The following is a 23,548-nucleotide window of genomic DNA, read 5'->3' as shown; positions in this document are numbered from 1 at the left end:
CCCCCAACCACGCGCGAGCCCCCTCCCCCCCCACCCACGCGCGAGCCCCCTCCCCCCCACCCACGCGCGAGCCCCCTCCCCCCCACCCACGCGCGAGCCCCCTCCCCCCCCACCCACGCGCGAGCCCCCTCCCCCCCCACCCACGCGCGAGCCCCCTCCCCCCCCACCCACGCGCGAGCCCCCCCCCCCCCCCCCCCCCCCACCCACGCGCGAGCCCCCTCCCCCCCCCACCCACGCGCGAGCCCCCTCCCCCCCCCACCCACGCGCGAGCCCCCTCCCCCCCCCACCCACGCGCGAGCCCCCTCCCCCCCCCACCCACGCGCGAGCCCCCTCCCCCCCACCCACGCGCGAGCCCCCTCCCCCCCCCACCCACGCGCGAGCCCCCTCCCCCCCCCCCACCCACGCGCGAGCCCCCTCCCCCTCACCCACGCGCGAGCCCCCTCCCCCCCACCCACGCGCGAGCCCCCTCCCCCCCACCCACGCGCGAGCCCCCTCCCCCCCACCCACGCGCGAGCCCCTCCCCCCCCCGCGAGCCCCCTCCCTCCCCCCCCCCCCCCCCGCGAGCCCCCTCCCTCCCCCCACCCCCCCCCCACGCGCGAGCCCCCCCCAACGCGCGTGCCCCCTCTCTCCCCCCCCTCCAACGCGCGTGCCCCCTCTCTCCCCCCCCCAACGCGCGTGCCCCCTCCCTCCCCCCCCAACGCGCGTGCCCCCTCCCTCCCCCCACGCCCTCTCGCTCTCCCCCGCCCTCTTGCTCCCCTCTCGCTCTCGTTCCCCCCGCCCTCTCGCTCCCCCCGCCCTCTCGCTCCCGTTCCCCCCGCTCCCCCCCGCAGTCTCGTTCCCCCCGCCCTCTCGTTCCTCTCGCTCCCCCCGCCGTCTCGCTCCCCCCTCTTGCTCCCCCCCGACCTCTCGTTCCCCCCCGCCCTCTCGCTCCCCCCGCCCTCTCGCTCCCCCCGCCCTCTCGCTCCCCCGCCCTCTCGCTCCCCCCGCCCTCTCGCTCCCCCCGCCCTCTCGCTCCCCCCGCCCTCTCGCTCCCCCCGCCCTCTCGCTCCCCCCGCCCTCTCGCTCCCCCCGCCCTCTCGCTCCCCCCGCCCTCTCGCTCCTCCCCCCACCCTGTCGCTCTCTCTCGCCGCCCTCCAGCTCGCCCCCCCATCACTCACGCTGCTCCCCCGTTCCCCCCGCGCCTCGTTCGTTTCCCCCTCTTCCCCAAGTAGTGTCTCCTGGTTTCACAGCAGACAGCCAAACTGGTGTGACTTCCTCAAGTTTAAAGTATTTTTTTCAAACGAAATGTGATGTCTCTTTATTCCAATCACCCTGTGTTGTTGTTTGATGCCCCGAGAGATTGAAACAGCTGCTGTCTTTGTGATTGAGTGACCCATTCAATTTGGAATTGCCCTTTGGAATTTGTTTGAGCTGAGGGCATTGATACAGCATCAATCTGGAAGCTTCTTTTTGTTCGCTCTTCAGACAGGGTTTTGATCTATTAAAGAAGTCAGGTGTCCCTTGGGAGGCCACCTTTTTCCTTCTAAACTCCACCGAGTACAGACCCAGAGTCCTCAAACGCTCCTCATCCGTCAACCTTTTCATTCCCGGGATAGTGAACCTCCTGTGGACCCTCTCCAACCGTCTCCCAGCCCTCTTCATCTGATCCGGTCAGCATTTCCTACTTTTCCTTCCCTTCCTCAGCCGTATCTGGCTTCCCCTTCGACAAGAGAGTGAATTACTTCTGAAGTGCAGTCACGACGACCAAAGCTCCTGCAAAGCAACAGTGACCGGATAAACTCTCTTTAACATAGCAAAATACGGCGGATGCTGGAATGGGAAACCTCAGCAGCTGCGGCAGTATCTGTGGGGAGAGAAAGCAGAGTTTGTGTTTCGAGATCGCACGATCCTTCTTCAGAATTATAGAGAGGGGAAAAAAATATGACTACAAATAAGGAGGTGTGCAACAGCTGGAACAGTGATTCGTGTGAGCTGGGAGCGCTTGCAACAAAGTTTGAAGTTTATTTATTAATGTTACCAAGTAGGCTTACATTAACACTGCAGTGAAGTATCTGTGAAAATCCCCCAGTCGCCACATTCTGTAGTATGTTCGTAGAATCATAGAAGCCCTACAGTGCAGAAGGAGGCCATTCGGCCCAGCAAGCCCATTGGGTGGCACGGTAGCACAGTGGTTAGCACTGCTGCTTCACAGCGCCAGGGACCTGGGTTCGATTCCCGGCTTGGGTCACCGTCTGTGTGGAGTTTGCACATTCTCCTCGTGTCTGCGTGGGTTTCCTCCGGGTGCTCCGGTTTCCTCCCACAGTCCAAAGATGTGCGGGTTAGGTTGATTGGCCATGCTAAAATTGCCCCTTAGTGTCCTGAGATGCGTAGGTTAGAGGGATTAGCGGGTAAATATGTAGGGATATGGGGGTAGTGCCTGGGTGGGCGGTGCAGACTCGATGGGCCAAATGGCCTCTTTCTGCACTGTCGGGATTCTATGATTCTATGATAGGTCTGCACCGACCACAATCCCACCCAGCCGCTATCCCCGTAACTCCACATATTTACCCTACTAATCCCTCTGACACTAGGGTTAATTTAGCACGGCCAATCAACCTAACCAGCAAGTCTTTCCAACTGTGGGAGGAAACCGGAGCACCCGGAGGAAACCCACGCAGACACGGGGAGAACGTGCAGACTCTGCATAGAGAGCGACCCAAGCCAGGAATCGAACCCGAGTCCCTGGTGCTGTGAGGCAGCAGTGCTAACCACTGTGCCACCGAGGAAAACATAGGAGCAAGTGACAGAAGGCCCAATGGGAGGGGAAAGGAGGGCTTTTGCTTCGGTGCAAAAGTAGGTAGAGGATATAAAACAAAGGCTAAAGATGGAGGGGAAAGGTCACAGTCTAAAGCTATTGAACTCGATCACGAGCAAGAACAGAAAATGTTGGAAAATCTCAGCAGGTCTGACAGCATATGTGGAGAGAGAATAGAGCCAACGTTTTGAGTCAGGATGACCCTTCGTCAGAGCTCCTTCATATCTGTGTGGAGTCTGCACGTTCTCCCCGTGTCTGCGTGGGTTTCCTCCGGGTGCTCCGGTTTCCTCAAACAGTCCAAAAATGTGTGGGTTAGGTGGGTTGGCCATGCTAAAATTGCCCCTTAGTGTCAGGGCGATTAGCAGGGTTATGGGAATGGGGCCTGGGTGGGATTGTGGTCGGTGCAGACTCGATGGGCTGAATGGCCTCCTCCTGCACTGTCGGGATTTTGAGTCGATGAACCCTCCGAGAGGGGATTGGAGCTTCAGTCAGAGGTGAATGGATTCAGCAAGTAGCCTCTGCCGGCTTAGAAGCAGACTCCTTCATTCAGACCCTTGATTGTTATGATTGCATTCGCCATTCAGCAGAATGTCTAAAAAGCCCTTTAAAATCCTGGCCGCAGTCTTGCTTTACCCAGGGGATTCTATCCATTTGGCTGGTCCAAATGCTTTGTCGGTATTGAATAATTTCATGACTCTACCAAGTTGAGAGGCAGTTTAACTGGCTTTGTAACTAGGTCAGAGTGTTCAATGATAAACAATTAATGTACCCCATATGCAATTTCCTGATTTTTCTTTTAAAGCCACTTATTAGAATGAATCATGGAATCGCTACAGTGCAGAAGGAGACCATTCGGCCCATCAAACCTGCATCGACAGCAATCCCTGCAACCCCACCTATGTACTCTGCTAACCCCTCGACACCAAGGGGCAATTTCACGTGGCCAATCAACGTAACCCGCACATCTTTGGAGTGTGGGAGGAAACCGGAGCACCCGGAGGAAACCCACACAGACACTGGGAGAATGTGCAAACTCCACACAGACAGTGACCCAAGCCGGGAATTGAACCCGGGTCCCTGGCGCTGTGGGGCAGCAATGCTAACCACTGCCCTATTACTGTTTAAAATCGCACCAACGCTGGCCCCCCGTCACAGGTTCCTTGGTGGCGAAGTGTGCAAATGATGGGAAACCTCGTTGACGGTGCCAATGGCGGGCTGCCTCCATGCCGCAAAGCACACCACAGGGGGAGTGCGAGCAATCCCACCCTAGAAATCTATCTGGTCCCTTCTTAAATATATCAGCCTCCGCAGCCTTCTGTGGTTGAGAATTCCACAGGTTCACCCCACTCTGGAGTGAAGAACTTTCTCATCATCTTAGTGCTAAATGGCCTGCCCTGTGTCCTGAAACTGTGACCCCCCCCCCTTCTTCTAGACCTCCCCCAGCCAGAGGAAATAACACGGGGTGGCACAGTGGTTGGCACAGCTGCCTCACAGCGCTAGGGACCTGGATTCAATTCTCAGCTTGGGTCACTGACTGTGCAGAGTCTGCACGTTCTCCCCGTGTCTGTGTGGGTTTCCTCCGGGTGCTCCGGTTTCCTCCCACAGTCCAAAGATGTGTAGGTTAGGTTGATTGGCCATGATAAATTGACCCTAGTGACAGGGGATTAGGAGGGTAAATATGTGGAGTTATGGGAAAAGGGCCTGGGTGGGATTGTGGTCGGTGCAGACTCGATGGGCCGAGTAGGGATTCTGCACTGTAGGGATTCTATGAGCAACCCCGCATCTGTCCAGCCCTATCAGAATTCTAAATGTTTCAATGAGATTCCATTGAATACAGGCGCAGTCAACCTAATCTTTCCTTGTACAACAATGCTGCCATCCCAGGAATCAGTCTGGTGAACCTTCGCTGCACTCCCTCTATGGCAAGTGTATCCTTTCCTAGATAAGGAGACCAAAACTGCACACAGTACTCCAGGTGTGGTCCCACCAAGGCCCTGTAGTTTGCCTTCCTGCAAATGGTAGGTTGTTGCATAAGGTTAAATCTCACGGGATCCAGGGTGAGGTAGCGAAATGGATACAAAATTGGCTTCTTGACAGAAGCCAGAGGGTGGTTGTAGAGGGTTGTTTTTCAAACTGGAGGCCTGTGACCAGTGGTGTGCCTCAGGGATCAGTGCTGGGTTCACTGTTAATTGTCATTTATATTAATGATTTGGATGACAATATAGGAGGCATGGTTAGTAAGTTTGCAGTTGACACCAAGATTGGTGGCATAGTGGACAGTGAAGAAGGTTACCTCGGATTGCAACGGGATCTTGATCAATTGGGCCAGTGGGCTGACGAATCGCAGATGGAGTTTAATTTAGACAAATGCGAGGTGATGCATTTTGGTAGATTGAACCAGGGCAGGACTTACTCAGTTAATGGTAGGGCGTTGGGGAGAGTTACAGAACAAAGAGATCGAGGGGTACATGTTCATAGCTCCTTGAAAGTGGAGTCACAGGTGGACAGAGTGGTGAAGGAGGCATTCAGCATGCTTCGTTTCATCGGTCAGAACATTGAATACAGGAGTTGGAATGTCTTGTTGAAGTTGTACAAGACATTGGTGAGGCCACACTTGGAATACTGTGTACAGTTCTGGTCACATTATAGAAAGGATATTATTAAACTAGAAAGAGTGCAGAAAAGATTTACTAGGATGCTAATGGGACTTGATGGTTTGAGTTATAAGGAGAGACTGGATAGACTGGGACTTTTTTCCCTGGGGCGTAGGAGGCTTAGGGGTGATCTTATAGAGGTCTATAAAATAATGAGGGGCACAGATCAGCTAGATAGTCAACATCTTTTCCCAAAGATAGGGGAGTCTAAACCTGGAGGGCATAGGTTTAAGGGGAGAGATACAAAAGTGTCCAGAGGGGCAATTTTTTCACACAGAGGGTGGTGAGTGTCTGGAACAAGCTGCCAGAGGTAGTAGTAGAAGCAGGTACAATTTTATCTTTTAAAAAGCATTTAGACAGTTAAGATGGGTACAGAGGGATATGGGCCAAATGTGGGCAATTGGGATTAGCTTTGGGGTTTTTAAAAAAAGAGCAGCATGGACAAGTTGGGCCGAAGGGCCTGTTTCCATGCTGTAAACCCCTCTGACTCTAAATCAACCAGCCATGATCTTATTGAATGGTGGAGCAGGCCCGAGGGGCTGAGTGGCCTACTCCTCCTGCTCCGGATGTGTTCGAATAATTTCCTCGTGATTTCTGGGCTCTCCTCTGCTTTGATCTTGAAGGTATTGTGTGATTTGCCTCCGCCTCAGTGGTGCTTTTATTTTACTGCAGCGCGCAGTTCCTCGGCCCATTAGTTTATCTAATACTACTTCTCTAGTGATGGTAAAGGTACTCCCCTCCCCCATATTATTTAGTATTAATGGGACATTTGAAGTATCTTCCACCATAAAGACTGCTGCCAAATATCTGTTCAGCTCCTCTGCCATTTCCATGTTCCCCAAAAAAAACAACACGGTGGCACAGTGGTTAGCACTGCTGCCTCACAGCGTCAAGGACCTGGGTTCAATTCCCAGCTTGGGTCACTGTACATGTGGAGTCTGCACATTGTCTGGGTGGGTTTCCTCCGGGTGCTCCGGTTTTCTCCCACGGTCTGAAAGACATGCTGATTAGGTGCATTGGCCGTGCTAAATTCTCCCTCAGTGTACCCGAACAGGCGCCGGAGTGTGGCGACTGGGAGATTTTCATAGTAACTTCATTGCAGTGTTAATGTAAAGATACTTGTGACTAATAAATACTTAACTATCTGTCCAGATTCATTTTCTAAGGGGCCACTTTGATCTCTCTCTTCCTTTTTATATTTTTAACAAAGTTCTTATTGTTATTGATATTCCTCGCTAGTTTGTCCTTGTAGTTATTTTCTCTCTCATTATCATTTTAGTTCTCCTTTACCAGATTCTGAATTTATCCCATTGATGCTTTTTCTTTTAACTTAACACTCTCCTCAACTTCTTTGGTTAGCCATGGTTGGTTTATCCCTTTCTTAGAATCTTTCCTCCTTACTGGGATATATTTTTGCTAAGAGTCATGAATTGCCTCCTTTAAATGCCTGCCACTGCTTGCTTACTGTGTTTCTTGCTAATCTATCCACCCAGTCCACTTTAGCTAATCTATCCTCATTTCATGCAATTCCCTTAATTTAAATTCAATACGGTTGTTTCCGACTCAGGTTTTTCCCTCTGAATATTTAATTCTATCATGTTATGATCACTACTTCCCAGGAGATCTTTGAGTCTGAGGTCATTTATTAAACCTGCCTCATTGCCTATGACCAGATCCAAGGTGGCCTGTTCCCCAGTTGGCACCGTGACAATTTTTTAAAACTCATTCGTGGGACATGGGTGTCACTGGCTGGCCAACATTTATTGTGTGGAGATGCCAGCATTGGACTGGGGTAAACACAGTAAGAAGTCTCACAACACCAGGTTAAAGTCCAACAGGTTTATTTGGTAGCAAAAGCCACTAGCTTTTGGAGCGCTGCTCCTTCGTCAGGTAAGTGGGAGTTCTGTTCGCAAACAGGGCATATAAAGAGTAAAAGTAAATTGAGTTTGTGTCTTTATATGCCCTGTTTGTGAACAGAACTCCCACTTACCTGACGAAGGAGCAGCGCTCCGAAAACTAGTGGCTTTTGCTACCAAATAGACCTGTTGGACTTTAACCTGGTGTTGTGAGACTTCTTACAACATTTATTGCCCATCCCTAGTTGCACTTGAGAAGGTGGTGGTGAGCTGCCATCTTGAAACACTGCCGTCCATGTGCTGTGGGTGGACCCACAATGCTGTTAGGGAGGGAATTCCAGGATTTTGACCCAGCGACAGGGAAGGAACGGTGATATATTTCCAAGTCAGGATGGTGAGTGGCTTGGAGGGGAACTTTGCAGGTGCTGGTGTTCCCATGTATCTGCTGCCCTTGTCCTTCTAGATGGAAGTGGTCGTGGGTTTGGAAGGTGCTGTCTAAGGATCTTTGATGACTTGCTGCAGTACATCTTGTAGATAATACACACTGCTACTACTGAGTGTCAAAGTTAAAGTCCATTTATTAGTCACAAGTAGGCTTACATTCACACTGTAATGAAGTTACTGTGAAAATCCCCTAGTTGCCACACTCCGGCGCCTGTTCGGATACACTGAGGGAGAATTTAGCATGGCCAATGCACCCTAACCAACACGTCTTTCGGACTGTGGGAGGAAACCGGGGCACCCGAAGGAAACCCACGCAGACACAGGGAGAACGTGCAAACTCCACACAGACAGTGACCCAAGCTGGGAATCGAACCTGGGTCCATGGCGCTGTGTCAACCACTGTGCCACCATGCCGCCCCCGGTGGTGGAGGGAGTGGAGGTTTGTAAATGTGGTGCCAAGTTGCTCTAGGAAACTATCCCTAATGCACTCTATATATTCGACACAGAGCCTTTCTTTACTAAGAGAGTTTATTGACCTTGTTCAGTTTCCTGGCTCTCCTCCCAGCCCCAGTGTACCAGTTATCCCCTGTCTATATGTGCTCAGAGGGCTTAATTAATCAATGTCCTCCAATGTGTATCTAAAACGGTATAATTAAGATACCATTAACAATTGGCAGTTATAAACATTTCTCCAGTGAGAGTGAGTTTATCTAATGTTGCTAGTTGTTTTTAAAAAGAATTCTCCTTCACATCCGCTAGTACCATCATCCCACAGATGTGTAAGGATCTCAGTTTATATGTTATGTCACCGATCTGTATATCTGTACAACCCGCTAGCATCTGGATACACTTAGGGAACCGCTGATGAGGTGGTACTGTTTACCTGGAGTATTGTGTTTGGTTTTGGTGTCCTTATCTGAGGAAGGATGTCCTTGCTATAGAGGGAGTGCAGCAAAGGCTGATTCCTGGGGTGGCAGGTCTGTCATATGAGGAGACACTAAGTCAGTTAGGATTATATTCACTGGAGTTCAGAAGAGTGAGAGGGGATGTCATAGAAACTTGTAAAATTCTAACAGGGTTAGACAGGGTAGATTCAGAAAGAATGTTCCCGATGGTGGGGGAGTCCAGGACTAGGGGTCATAGAAACATAGAAAGGAGCAGGAGGAGGCCAGTCGGCCCTTCGAGCCTGCTCCGCCATTCATCACGATCATGGCTGATTGTCCAACTCAATAGCCTAATCCTGCTTTCTCCCCATAACCTTTGATCCCATTCACCTCCATAATTTGAGGATAAGGGGTAAACCTTTTAGAACTGAGGTGAGGAGAAATTTCTTCACCCAGAGGGTGGTGAATGTGTGGAATTCACTACCACAGAAAGTAGATATAGCTCTTGGGGCTAAAGGGTAGCGCCCCCTATCTCTGGACCTGAAGCTCCGGTTTGAGTCCAAATGCCAGGACTTGTTGGCGATGGAAGGAACATTGATAACGTGGTCCAACGGTCTGATAAACAGCTCGGCAATCCTTCCCCCACTTCTCCCTCCTATTCCCCAAAGGGTACAAAAAACAGCGCGAGTGTGAAGATATGCTAACAACAACGGTATTAGTATGACAGTATGACTTGCAACAATCTATTTTACAGCAAAGCAAGCTAAAGTTTATTTAGAGTCCATTTCAGGCAGGCCCCAGCTCCGCTCCCACCCACCCACTCCTCCTCCTCCTCCTCTATCTCTTCTCTCCCTGATTCAGGTCTCAGGTGACTGTGTGGAGTTAGCGCGTTCTCCCCGTGTCTGCGTGGGTTTCCTCCGAGTGCTTCGGTTTCCTCCCACAGTCCAAAGCTGTGCGGGTTAGGTGGATTGGCCATGCTAAATTGCCCCTTAGTGTCAGGGGGACTAGCTAGGGTAAATGCATGGGGTTATAAGGATAGGGCCTGGGTGGAATTGTGTTTTTTTTTAAACAACCGGCGCCTGTTCGGGTACACTGAGGGACAATTTAGCATGGCCAATGCACCTAACCAGCACGTCTTTCGAAAGAGACCATTCAGCCCCTCAAGCTTGTTCGTCAGTTTGATCATATTTGGATTCTTTATCTTAATTCCGTCTACCTGCTTTGTCCCCTGTTTAAGTTTAAAGTTTATTTATTAGTGTCACAAGTAGGCTTACATTAAACCCATCTGTTTCACTAATATCCTTTAGGGAAGGAAATCTGCCGTCCTTACCTGGTCTGGCCTACACGTGACTCCAGAGCCACAGCAATGTGGCTGCCTTGTTGCCCCCTCTGCAGTGAATCTGCCACTCCGCTCAAGGGCAATTAGGGATGTGCAACAGATGCTGGTCTTGTCAGTGATGCCTACATCCCATGAAAAAATAAATCCAGTCTCAGTTGCAGTTGTGTTTCAGTTTAATCCTTTGCGCGCTTGCTAATTTTTCTCCATTTAATTCTGTGCAGAAGCGTATTGATACGACTCGAGGGATGCAGCCACCCCATTGTTATGAAAGGCCTCTGTGCGGCCTGTGGTCAGGACCTGACACAGTAAGTTCTTTTCTATGTTTTTTCTTTGCCTACTCACCTTTTAATTGAAGATGGCAGATGGAGTGCAGTAACAAGCCCAGTGTCCGAATGTGCTGTTTTCCGAGTCGCCTGTCCCATCTTGCGGTTCGTACTTAACCTTTGCTCAGGTAATTTCCTTAATCAATTCACTGAAACACTTCAACGTTTCTTGCAGATGTTATTGCATCGTTTTTAGGGAGGGAAATATCGAGTGGACAACAGCACATTGGTGGGGTGCAGTTAATGCAAAGGTGGTTATCACTGCTGCCTCTCAGCACGGGGTACCCGGGTTCAATTCTGGCCTCGGGTCACTGTCTGTGTGGAGTCTGCACATTCTCCCCGTGTCTGTGTGGGTTTCCTCCGGGTGCTCTGGTTTCCTCCCACAGTGCGAGGTTAGGTTGGTTGACCATGCTAAATTGTCCCTTAGTGTCAGGAGATTAGCAGGGTAAATATGTGGGGTTATGGGAACAGCGCCTGTGTGGGATTGTGTTCGGTGCAGAGTCTATGGTTCGAATGGCCTCCTTCTGTACTGTAGGGGTTCTATGAGGACGCATGAAAACATTAATACATTTTACAGAACAAGAATTTCATTGGAAAATTAATTACACTATGGCTATAGTGTGTGGTGGTATATTTGGATCGGAAGTTATATGGGAGGTACATATTGCTTCGATAGTGAGTGTGCGCCTGGACAGGTAGAGGAACAAAGAGTTGATTGGCCATGCTAAATTGCCCCTTCGAGTCCAGGGTGTGTAGGTTCGGGGGATTAGTGGGAAAAATATGTGGGGTTACGAGGTAGGACCGTCGGTGAGGACTCGATGGGCCGATTGGCCTCCTTCTGCACCGTAGGGATTCTATGAAAACATTTGAAGTTATGCTAAACTTGTCTGTTCTCATTTGGAGCACTGTGCACCGTCCCATAATCACAACAGTGGTGACGATTGCGCTGGAGAAGGGACTAAAAAGATTTACAAAGATGCTATTTGAACCGAGATGCTGTAAATATGAGGGAAGACTGAGCAGGCACAGGCCCGTTTCTTCAGAAAGGAGAAGACTGAGAGGTGATAGAGATCTTTAATTTAAACAAAGAGACTGGCTGGATTGCTGAGGAGAAAATACTTCCATTTGTGGGCGAGTGGTCATCAATGTAAGGTCCACACTAATAAATCCAAAAGGAAGAAACTTCTTTAAGCAGGGAGTATAAGAATGGTTGCCTGCACTCACTCACCCTCTCAGGCACTCGCTCACCGCCCCCCCCCACCCCCCACCACCACACCCATCCACTCGCTCACTCCCCCCAGTCCCTTGCTCACTCCCCCCACTCCCTCGCTCAGTCCTCCACCCCCTCACTCACCCCTCCACCCCCTCGCACACCCCACTCGCTCACCCCACAACACCCCCCTTGCTCACCCCCCTACCCACTCGCTCACATTCACACTGGATCCATAAATAGCCAGTGCCATGCAAAGTGGGAGCGCCCATTCTCTCCCGGACTCTATTCCCTGGCGAGTGGTGTTGTGCATTTCTCTGACAGCCTGTTTGGATAATCGTTAAAGAAATGCACTGTAGCGTCTGTGTCAGATTGGGAAAGCTTTCAAAGGCAGCGGCAATCTGACCGTCATTCCCACTGCCCGGAGCTTCTGGGCCGACATGTCCTTGAGGAGTGGGGGAGGGAAGAATCAGGGTTGGCCTTGGTTTGATATTCCTCCATCCTGGATTGGGAAATAATCTGCTGGCGATCAATGTTTTTATAAATTCAACTTGAGGAAAGTCCCTGGAAACTACCAGAACTCTGGGATTGCACAACATGAACTGCTCCAGAAGAAGTTAGAGAAAGTCGGGATGGAAACTGTATTGTTTACTTTCAAACTGGTATAAGGCCAGTTTGGTGTTTACAGGGTTCAATCCATTGTTCCAAATTTCCTTTTCCAGATTACAGAAGAAGAATGGGAAGCAGATGGTGCCACTATCCACAGCCACAGTTTCGATGGTTCACAGTGTTCCTGAGCTGATGGTCAGCTCTGAGGTAAACGCTCAGGGAATGAAGAAGATCCAGCTTGTACTCAATTGTGTGCCCCCGCGGCTCCCTCCCCCGTGGCCCCCTCCCCCGACTCAGTCAATCACAGTCAACTTGCGAACCAAGCGGCACCCTTTTCTCATGTAGTATAAATTGTTGCTCCCTTTGAAATTTGGCATTCTTGCGCCTGTCCTGATGAGTGCAAGATGAAAAACTTTGACAGCTTGTCTCTTTTTTTCAGCAACTCTGTGCTGTCAAACGACCTATATACAGTATGCATGCTTTTTAAAAAATTGCTGATGTTCTTTCTCTTCCTTTTACATGTCATTTGCCCCATATCTCCACCGGACAGCAAGCTGAACAGTTGGGTCGGGAAGATCAGCAGTGGTTACATAAAAACAGAAAATTAGTCTTGATGGTGGATCTGGATCAGACTTTAATCCACACGACAGAACAGTTGTGCCAAAAGATGTCCAATAAGGTAAGGTCCTGGTAATAACCTGTTGAAATCTGTAGTTGAACAGCATCTTTGCCCTTGAGGTGGCGCTGTGAGTTTGCAGCTTGTTCCAGCAACCGGATAAAACTATGGAGTCTCTGCAGTGCCACAGGAGGAGGCCATTCAGCCCATCGAGCCTACGCCATCTCTCCGAAAGAGCATCTTATCCAAGGCCCCCCCACCTCCCCTACCTCTATAACCCCACAAATTTACCATGGCTAATCTATCTAACCTACACATCTTTATGGACAATTTACCATGGCCGATCCACCTAACACACACATCTCTGGACACCAAGGGGCAACTTAGCAAGGCCAATTTGCCTAACCTACGCATCTCCGGACACTAAATGGCAATTTAGCATGGCCAATCCACCTAACCTACACATCTTTGGGACACCAAGCGGCAATTTAGCATGGCCAATCCACCTAACCTACACATCCCTGGACACTAAGGGGCAAGTTAGCAAGACCAATCCACCCAACCTGCACATCTTTGGACACTACGGGACAATTTAGCATGGCCAATCCACCTAACCTGCACATCCCTGGACACTACGGGACAATTTAGCATGGCCAATCCACCTAACCTGCACATTTTTGGACACTACGGGACAATTTAGCATGGCCAATCCACCTGACCTGCACATTTTTGAAGTGTGGGAGGGAACCGGAGCACCCGGAGGAAACCCACGGAGACACGGAGAGAACGTGCAAACTCCACATAGACACCCAAGGATCCCTATGCCACGGTGGCGCCAAACATATCCCACTTTCTCTGACTGTCAGAGATTCACTAAGGAAGAACAAGATGTAATTCTGTTTTCCTTCAAGGATGCTTTCAAGTAGCAAGTGGTTGGGATCTGGAATTCATTGTCTGAGCGTGTGGTGGAAGCATGTTCAACCGAGGTAGTGAAGAGGGAATTGGATTAATAACTAAAGAGGAAGAATGTGCAGGGTGTGAGGAAAAGGCGGGAGAGCGGCACTATGTGAATTGCATCATCAGAGAGCCAAATCAAAGATGGCCGCCTTCTGTGTTGTAAGCATCTGATTATGATGCTGTCCTCATTCCAGCTATTCCTTCTTATCTCTGACCTCTACCACTCATGATGTACCTCTATCTACTCTTTTGCCGATGATTCATCCCCTGCAGTCACTAACTTCTTGCGATTGTGCATCCTCTGTGCATTTGAGCGCCTTACCTCTCGCAGTGTGACCATTGCATTTTGACTGACCTCAATGGAGCATTGGAAGTCTTTTAATTATTTTAATGCCATAGATCGTGACCATTTTTTTGCCTCAAGTCGCCATTTGCCGTTCTTGACCCTTTCATTTCTTGTAACCCTGAATGGGAAGTTTGCCGTATCTCACGTTCCATGTGTGGGAGTCTCTTCTGCATCCTTCTGACCCTCATGGACAGGATACAAGTTAACATTTGTGTTTTTGATTCCTTGCCCATCTATTGTTAGCACCTGTTTTGTCCTTCAGATTAATGTCACTACGACCATGTGAACTGCTCTTCCTTGGCAGTTCTTTGTTGGAATCAAGACTCGTTGCACAGTCTCTTGCTCTAACTCATCTTTCAAAGGATCTCCAAACTATAGAAGTTCCACCTCCCCAGTCTTTTAATCTGATTTATTATTGTCACATGTATTAACATACAGTGAAAAGTATTGTTTCTTGCGCGCTATACAGACAAAGCATACCGTTCATAGAGAGGAAAAGGAGAGAGTTCAGAATGTAGTGTTACAGTCATAGCTAGGGTGTAGAGAAAGATCAACTTAATGCAAGGTAAGTCCATTCAAAAGTCTGATGGCAGCAGGGAAGAAGCTGTTCCTGATTTGGTTGGTACATGACTTCAGACTTTTGTATCTTTTTCCCGATGGACGAAGGTGGAAGAGAGAATGTCCGGGATGCCTGGGGTCCTTAATTATGCTGGCTGCTTTTCCGAGGCAGCGGGAAGTGTAAATAGTGTCAATGGATGGGAGGCTGGTTTGAGTGCAGTGGCATTGGAGGCAGTTCAGAGGAGGTTCACTAGATTGATTCCAGAGATGAGGGGTTTGTCGTATGAAGAGAGATTGAACAGTTTAGGCCGATACTCTTTGGAATTTAGAAGAATGAGGGGAGATCAAATTGAGGTCTACAAGATGATAAAAGGTATGAATAAAATAGACGTGGAGCGGATGCTTCCTCTTGTGGGTCATTCTAGGACGAGAGGGGTAGCAAATTTAATACAGAGTTGAGGAGAAACTACTTCTCCCAAAGGGTTGTAAATCTGTGGAATTCGCTACCCCAAAGTGCGGTGGATGCTGGGACAGTGAGTAAATTTAAGGAGGAGTTAGACAGATTTTTAATTGGTAATGGGTTGAAGGGTTATGGGGAGAAGGCAGAAAAATGGAGATGAGGAGCATATCAGCCATGATCGAATGGCGGAGCAGACTCGATGGGCTGAATGGCCTAATTCTGCTCCTATATCTTATGAACTTATGAGTGATGGACTGGGCTTCATTCACGACCCTTTTACCTTGCCTGCAATCTACAAGATCCAGAACCTCGAGCACAGCAACTGCTAATACTGCGTCTGCAATTTCTTCAACATGTATTCTCCATCTCTGTTCCATGTGGGTGCCTTAATCACTCCACCATTGGTGGCAGTGTCTCCAGCTGCCTAAGCCTCTTACACTGAGCATTTTACTTCCAAAATCTCTCTACCTGTCCCTCAATTTAAACTGCTCCTTAAACCGTACCTCTCTGGCCCAAGCTTTGTGTTGCCTGTGCTAATATGTCCTTATGCTTTTCAATGCCAAATTCTGTTTGACCATCACTGCTGTGGTGGGATCGACCTTGGGATACTTTGTGTTAAGGGTGCTATATAAATGCAGGTTGCTGTTGTTCCCTGCACTCTTGACGTTGCGCCTTTATCTTGACGTACGGTTTTAAGAATAAACCGGGTGTAAGCTGTGCCGTAATGAATGCAACATCGTTGGAAACTCTCAGTGAAACTCTCAGTGAATGTTGTAATCTTTTGCTTATTGTATGTTATAGGCTGGACAGAAGTTCTAAAGGCTGTCAATCAATTTCATGGCATATGTGATCAGTAATTAACCAGCTATAATTTCTGAAATAAAAGCCGGAAATGCTGGAAGAGCTCAGCAGGTCTGGCAGCATCTGTGGAGAGAGAAATGTTAATGTTTCGAGTCCAATAGAATCCTTCTCAGAGTTCTGAAGAGTCACATGGATTCGAAGCATTAATTCTGTTTCTCTCTCCACAGATGCCGCCAGACCTGCTGAGTTCTTCCAGCAATTTCCTGCTTTTATTTCAGAATTCAGGCATATTTTGCTTACATTTTGGGCTATCACATCTGTATTTAAGGGAAAATAGACGGTGCTCTTGTCAATTCTTTGTAATTAAATGGTGCAATTTTTAAGTGTCTCTTTCTTGAAATCTCCGACAGGGAATATTCCATTTCCGGCTGGGACGGGGAGAGCCAATGCTGCACACTCGGCTACGACCTCACTGTAAAGAATTCCTCGAAAAAATAGCAAAACTTTACGAGCTGCACGTGTTCACCTTTGGCAGCAGGCTTTATGCACACACAATTGCAGGTACGTGTTACATAGTGGCTGAGTGATTTCCCTTCTAGAAATGTTTGTGAATTTGGGTTATGATCTGAAAGTTAGTTACAGAATCATAGAATCCCTACTGTGCAGAAGGAGGCCATGCGGCCCATCGAGTCTGCACCGACCCACAATCCCACCCAGGCCCCATCCCCATAACTCCACGCTTTTATCCTAGCTAGTCCCCCCTGACACTAAGGGGTAATTTAGCATGGCTAATCCAGCTAACCCGCACACCTTTGGACTGTGGGAGAAAAACGGAGAGCCCGGAGGAAACCCACGCAGACACGGGGAGAATGTACAAACTTCACACACATAGTCACCCGAGGCTGGAATCGAATCCGGGCCCCTGGCGCTGTGAGACAGCAGTGCTAATCACTGTGCCACCCTTATGAAGGAGACAGACCTTGGGGAGGGGGGGAGTTTTCTCATTCCGCCCGACATGGGAATCGTAGTGGGCGGAGGGGGTGGACCATACAAAGGTCCGTTGACCACGGGAGGCTGGAAAATTCCGCACCCCATCTTTAAATTCTTCCAGAGATTTGTGTCTTGTCAAGTCTGTTTATGTATGTATAGACTGGGGCAAGAGTTGGCAGAGGCAATGTCACCCTTCTGCCCTGGAGCATGGTTTTATTTATGTTGGAGTACTGACAATTCAGCTGGTTGTTTAAGGAACTTTAATTCTCTTCTTAGAGTGATTATGGAACATATTGTGACAGTTGCCTTAACCACAAGATTTACAGAATCTGGTGTACATGTAAGGGGCCAATTTGGGAAGCTCCAGCAAATGGGCATTAGGATTGTTATGCTCAATTAGCCCTCGCCCGTTTGCCATAATGCAGGCAGTGCGATATCTTAATGCTGCCTGAAACCATGCCGTTAAAAATGCTATATGATGCGCAAAAGTGTTGTGCCTGGATTTGCAAAGTAACCATCCTGAGAGAAGAAGTCTACTATGAACAGAGATCTTTTGGGCATAGGAGATAGTTAGAACAAAGGAGTGCATCGATAGTTCTCCTTTAGCTGGTCTCACTGTGGTGATTCCACCTTGCGGTCATTTTGTTTAGTTGACTTCCTGGGTGTGGTTGGATGATTTCCAAGTTTCATTCCCAAAGATCTCAGCTTGTAATATATTTTTCTTCATAGGATGTTCCTTTGCAAATTCAGACACAATACTTTTGAGGAGGCAAACAGCTTTTTGCAGCCTGTTTCAGTACAGCTGATCTCTTCCCTGCTTGGTAACAGTTTGCTAAAGTACCCTGCTGGCTGTACATTCCAGAGGAGTTTGATTAATCCATGCCCGCTTACAGTCGTCGTTTTTCGATAATTGCATTTTGATATTTTATCTCGGAAACCTTTGCAAAGTTTCAGCATAGTGTAAGGCCGCCAGGAAACAGGGTCTTCCATGCTCTCCAGAAGATTGAGTACCTGTTCTGTTTTATTCCACTTGGGTACCTGCCAGGCAGCTGCAATAAACAAGCTTGCATTTTACCATCGTCTTAAGAGAATTTTGTTTTATTTTTTAAAATCCCCCGTTTAAAAAAAAAAAGCTAGAAATCATTTATTTAAAAAAAGCCCATCCTCATGACACATTTCTGATGGTATATTTGAATTTCTGGAGCACATTGAGCTCCCATTGCTCCTTCGTTCGAGTCTTGGAATATCACTGACGTGAATGAGAAGCAGATTTGGATTCACAATTGAATTCCAGCAAAGCCCTGCCATTGAGAATAACGCAGTAAGAAGTCTCTCAACACCAGGTTAATGTCCAACAGGTTTATTTGGTAGCACAAGCCACTAGCTTTCGGAGCGCTGATGAACTGATCACCTGATGAAGGAGCAGCGCTCCGAAAGCTAGTGGCTTTTACTACCAAATAAACCTGTTGGACTTTAACCTGGTGTTGTGAGACTTCTTACGTGTGTTTACCCCAGTCCAACGCCGGCATCTCCACATCGTTGAGAATAACCCCATGGCAACTCTGCCACCCGTTGTGTATTTTCTGGTAATCGCATCAGCTCACCAACATAACAAACAGGGAAGGAATCGGCCACTGAACCCCTCCAGCCTGCTTCATTACGTAATTAGATTCATCCAAACTGCACTTTCCTGGGCTATTCTCATATACCCGTTGGTGACAAAAAATAAATATCGATTGCAGTCTTGGATATACTCAGCAACTGGGCATTTGTAGCTTTCTGGGGGTAGCTTCCGAGGGATGTACAGCATTGTGGCAAAGGTTTATCAGCTGCCTTTTTCACACCCCAGGAACATCATTAAAATGTTCACTCTTTCTACAGCGGAGGGTGCACCTTGATAGTCAGGCAAGATGTTGCTGGTGATTATTTTTTAACCTCTCTTCAGAGGGCAGTTGATCTTGGAGATTCATAGAGTCCCTACACAGCAGAAGGAGGCCATTCGGCCTATCCAGCCCGCACCGACCACAATCCCACCCATTTACCCTCCTAATCCCCCTGACACTAAGAGGCAATTTAGCATCTCCAATTAACCTAATGCAGACACGGGGAGAATGTGTAAACTCCACACAGACAGTGACCCAAGCCGGGAATTGAACCCGGGTCCCTGGCGCTGTGAGGCAGCAGTGCTAACCACTGTGCCACCGTGCCCCCCCCCCCCCCCCCCCTTAATCTTGTTTTATAAAAATATAAATGCCTAGGTCTCTACAGCACATTGTCCATGGTTCTTTATTAGTCCGAAAGCCGGAATTGAATCTGGCTCCCTGGCGCTGTGAGGTGGCAGTGCTAACCACTGTACGCTCTCAGATCAATAGTCAGTAGTTTGGGTCCTCATTGCACAGCCAATGCTTGACCCCAGTCCAGATTATGAAGGCGCCTCTTTCAGATCTCCTACTCGAGATAGTTGCAGTGATATCGTCATGAAGCATTTGAAGGAATGTGATGACATTTCTCGGACATCCAAATCATTGAAATACAATTTGAATACTATTTCAATAAGGTTCAATTTGAACATTGATGCATATTTTGCCTTTATATCAAGTTTCATACCGCACTGTTAAAGAGAGCTGCAACATTGGAAATGAATGAGTGACACGGTGACACAGTGGTTAGCATGGCTGCCTCACAGCGCCAGGGACCCGGGTTCGATTCCCGGCTTGGGTCACTGTCTGTGTGGAGTTTGCACGTTCTCTCCGTGTCTGCGTGTGTTTCCTCTGGGTGCTCCGGTTTCCTCCGCGTAGACACGGGGAGAATGTACAAACTCCACACAGACAGTGACCCAAGCTGGAAATTAAATCCGGGTCACTGGTGCTGTGAGGCAGCAGTGCTAACCACTGTGTCACCGTGCTGCCCCATGCTTTGGGATGGCAAATAGATGGGAGAACATGGGCTCTGGATGGAGCAGGCCTAATGAAATGAATAGCACTTCTTTCATATTAATTGACATCCTCTCTAAAGTCACAAGTTCTGATAAGACCAGACATGGCACCCAGACAGTATTGACTTGCTCAGATAAATATCAACAAAATATAACCTGAACAAAGGAACTCTGTACCCATTGTCTGACATTTCGTTTATATCTAGCTGTCATATTCCATTCAAATGCTTTTAAGCATCACTCTGCATTTATCAAGGTTTCTTAAGAGTTGTGAATGATTTAATTGTAATGTTTTAAATGAACAGTGGGTGGCAGTATCAAGCTAAACATCAGCAATCCTCCAGCAGTCACACGGAATGAACGAGCCCAGTAAAGATCCCCTTCATTTTATTTCCATAGGACCACAGAACCCCTACAGTGCAGAAGGAGGCCATTTAGCCCATCGAGCCTGAACCGACTCTCCAAACGAGCACCTTACCCAGGCCCTCCCCTTTGTCCTGTTCTCCTAATCCCATGCAAATCCAAAGATGGATTGGCCACGCTAAATTGCCCTTAGTGTCCCAGGCTGTGTAGGTTAGGGGGATTAGCGGGATAAATGTGTGGGGTTATGGTGATAGGGCAGGTGGTGGGCCTGGATAAGATGCTCTGTCGGAGAGTCGATGCAGGCTCGATTGGTTGAATTCCTTTTGCACTTTAGGGGTTCTATGATTTAGCACGGCCAATGCACCTAACCTGCACATCTTTGGACTGTGGGAGGAAACCCACACAGACACGGGGGGAACGTGCAGACTCCGCACAGACAGTGACCCAAGCCGGGAATCGAGCCTGCGTCCCAGGCACTGTGGGGCAGCAGTGCTAACCACTGTGCTGCCCTATTTCACAAGGGGTTTGAATTGCTGTCTTTTTAAAAAAAATCATTGACAAGCATACTTGTAATTATTGAACTTCTGTTCAATTTTGGACACGGTCCCTGGTTAGAATTTGAGTTTAAGGCTGTGAAAATGACAGCAACAGATTATCACTCAGTTTTTAAAAAGTTTAATCAGGAATTTAATCATATTCGTTTGGTCTGCACTCAATGCTCTGGGATTCTCACTAAACTACACCCCTGCCCTTCACTCCAACTAATAACAGGATGAAGAAAATTATTTCCACACTGGACTTTAGTTTCTCAAGTCAGACTGAGAATAGAAAGTTTTTAAAGTTTATTGTTAACATAGAACAGTACAGCACAGTACAGGCCCTTCGGCCCTCGATGTTGTGCCGAGCTTTGTCCGAAACCAAGATCAAGCTATCCCACTCCCTATCATTCTAGTGTGCTCCATGTGCCTGTCCAATAACCGCTTGAAAGTTCCTAAAGTGTCCGACTCCACTATCACAGCAGGCAGTCCATTCCACGCCCCAACCACTCTCTGAGTAAAGAACCTACCTCGGACATCCTTCCTATATCTCCCACCACTTGCTTTTATTAACGGGGTTGGAGTTTAAGAGCCGTGGGGTTATGCTGCAACTGTACAGGACCTTGGTGAGACCACATTTGGAATATTGTGTGCAGTTCTGGTCACCTCACTATAAGAAGGACGTGGAAGCGCTGGAAAGAGTGCAGAGGAGATTTACCAGGATGCTGCCTGGTTTGGAGGGTAGGTCTTATGAGGAAAGGTTGAGGGAGCTAGGGCTGTTCTCTCTGGAGCGGAGGAGGCTGAGGGGAGACTTAATAGAGGTTTATAAAATGATGAAGGGGATAGATAGAGTGAACGTTCAAAGACTATTTCCTCGGGTGGATGGAGCTATTACAAGGGGGCATAACTATAGGGTTCATGGTGGGAGATATAGGAAGGATATCAGAGGTAGGTTCTTTACGCAGAGAGTGGTTGGGGTGTGGAATGGACTGCCTGCAGTGATAGTGGAGTCAGACACTTTAGGAACATTTAAGCGGTTATTGGATAGGCACATGGAGCACACCAGGATGATAGGGAGTGGGATAGCTTGATCTTGGTTTCAGATAAAGCTCGGCACAACATCGTGGGCCGAAGGGCCTGTTCTGTGCTGTACTGTTCTATGTTCTTGTTCTATGTTCTATGAATCTTAGTTCATAGAACATAGCCCCCTAGTAACAGCTACATCCACCCGAGGAAATAGTCTCTGACTTATTGTCACAGGTATGCTTACATTAACACTGCAATGAAGTTACTGTGAAAATCCCCTAGTCGCCACGCTCTGGCACCTGTTTCGGGCACACTGAGGGAGAATTTAGCATGGTCAATGTACCTAATCTGCATGCCTTTGGACTGTGGGAGGAAACCGGAGCAACCCCAGAGGAAACCCACGCAGACACAGGGAGAACGTGCAGACTCCGCACAGATGGTCACCTGAGGCTGGAATTGAACCCGAGCCCCTGGCGCTGTGAGGCAGCAGTGCTAACCACTGTGCCACCGGGCTGCCCTATGGTTCTCAATTGTCAATACTTTCATGTCTCTCTATGCAGAGCGGCCACTCGAAATGTGAAACCGTTCAGAGGTTTTGGAAAAGTTTTTAAGATGTTTTGTGCTCTCCCTGTATTTTAAAGCATTTTATACTTCCAACACCCAAACCTGACATTTCCCACTTGCCGCCCCCACCTCCTTGTATCCCATAGTCAGCCTTTCAGAATTCCCAATGCTGGTGTTTTCGAAGCCGGTTTCAGATGCTAATCCTGCCGGCTGCAGGTGTGTACAGGAATGCTGGAGAACTCTTTCATTGATCTGCTGAACAAAAGGTAGAAGAATTAATCACGACAGCCGCGTACGAAATAGCGCATCTACATGTTTGCGGCTGGATCGAGATCTTGGCTGGGATTTTCCGGTCCCACCGTGACGGGCGTTTCAGCTGCCCGGCCAAAAGTCCATTGGACTCTGGCGGGATTGGATGATCTCGATAGTGGGCGGGACTGCAAAATCCCGGCCCTTGTCCTGTAGCAAGCTATCGACATGGAGCCAATTCCGTGTATTGATATTTATGTGGCATGGCAGCACAGTGATATAGGATCATACAGTGCGAAAGGAGGCCATTCGGCCCATCAAATCTGCACCAGCTCTCTTAAAGAGCATCTTACACAGGCCCAACTCCCCATGTCTTATCCCCGTAACCCCACACATTTACCATGGTTAATCCACCTAACCTACACATCTTTGGAGTGTGGGAGGCAACAGGAGCACCCGGAGGAAACCCACGCAGGCACAGGGAAAACGCGCAGACTCCACTCACCCAAGGCTGGAATCGAACCCGGGTCCCTGGTGCTGTGAGGCAGCAGTGCTAACCACTGTGCCACCGTGCCTGTTAATGCTTCTGTGAAGGTGGGGGTGGAGAATTAGCTGAGTTACATCTTTGTACTGTGGGAGGAAACCGGAGCACCCGGAGGGAACCCACTCGGTTTTGGACGTGAGCCTTCGTGTGATTGAACCAACTGATTCGAAAGGTGCTTGAGTAAAATTGTGTTATTTGGAATTTATCACAAAATTACCTGCATCTGGGGGCTTAGGTTTCTCTTGAACCACACCCTTGAGTCTTATTTTTGTGTGTAACTCTTTAATAGTACTTGAAATTGGTCCGTCCAGATGATTTTACTTCAACCCGTGTTAATGACACATCTTGGTTTTTTCTCTGCTTCTTCTTTTAAGGATTTTTGGATCCAGAGAAGAAACTTTTCTCGCACCGGATTTTATCGAGAGATGAGTGTATCGATCCATATTCTAAAACTGGAAACCTACGGTGAGTACCGCACTGATTTGATTTG

The 23,548-nt window shown here is 48.6% G+C and overlaps 1 protein-coding gene across 1 annotated transcript in view; it reads left to right on the top strand.

The window, feature by feature from the left end:
* The window catches only part of ctdp1 (CTD (carboxy-terminal domain, RNA polymerase II, polypeptide A) phosphatase, subunit 1), a 334,539-nt gene that overhangs the window by 26,965 nt on the left and 284,026 nt on the right, over positions 1–23,548 (top strand). Inside the window, exons 2-6 of the mRNA XM_078216841.1 lie at positions 10,193–10,276; positions 12,227–12,320; positions 12,664–12,792; positions 16,262–16,412; positions 23,433–23,523. Of these exons, the coding sequence (XP_078072967.1) occupies positions 10,193–10,276; positions 12,227–12,320; positions 12,664–12,792; positions 16,262–16,412; positions 23,433–23,523 (549 nt within the window). The remainder of the gene's footprint in view (positions 1–10,192; positions 10,277–12,226; positions 12,321–12,663; positions 12,793–16,261; positions 16,413–23,432; positions 23,524–23,548) is intronic.

This window comes from Mustelus asterias, chromosome 7, assembly GCF_964213995.1.
Source record: "Mustelus asterias chromosome 7, sMusAst1.hap1.1, whole genome shotgun sequence".
NCBI classification, from domain to species: domain Eukaryota; kingdom Metazoa; phylum Chordata; class Chondrichthyes; order Carcharhiniformes; family Triakidae; genus Mustelus; species Mustelus asterias.
The sequence above is the reverse complement of the archived record's forward strand: the minus strand, read 5'-3'. Positions and strand labels throughout refer to the sequence as shown.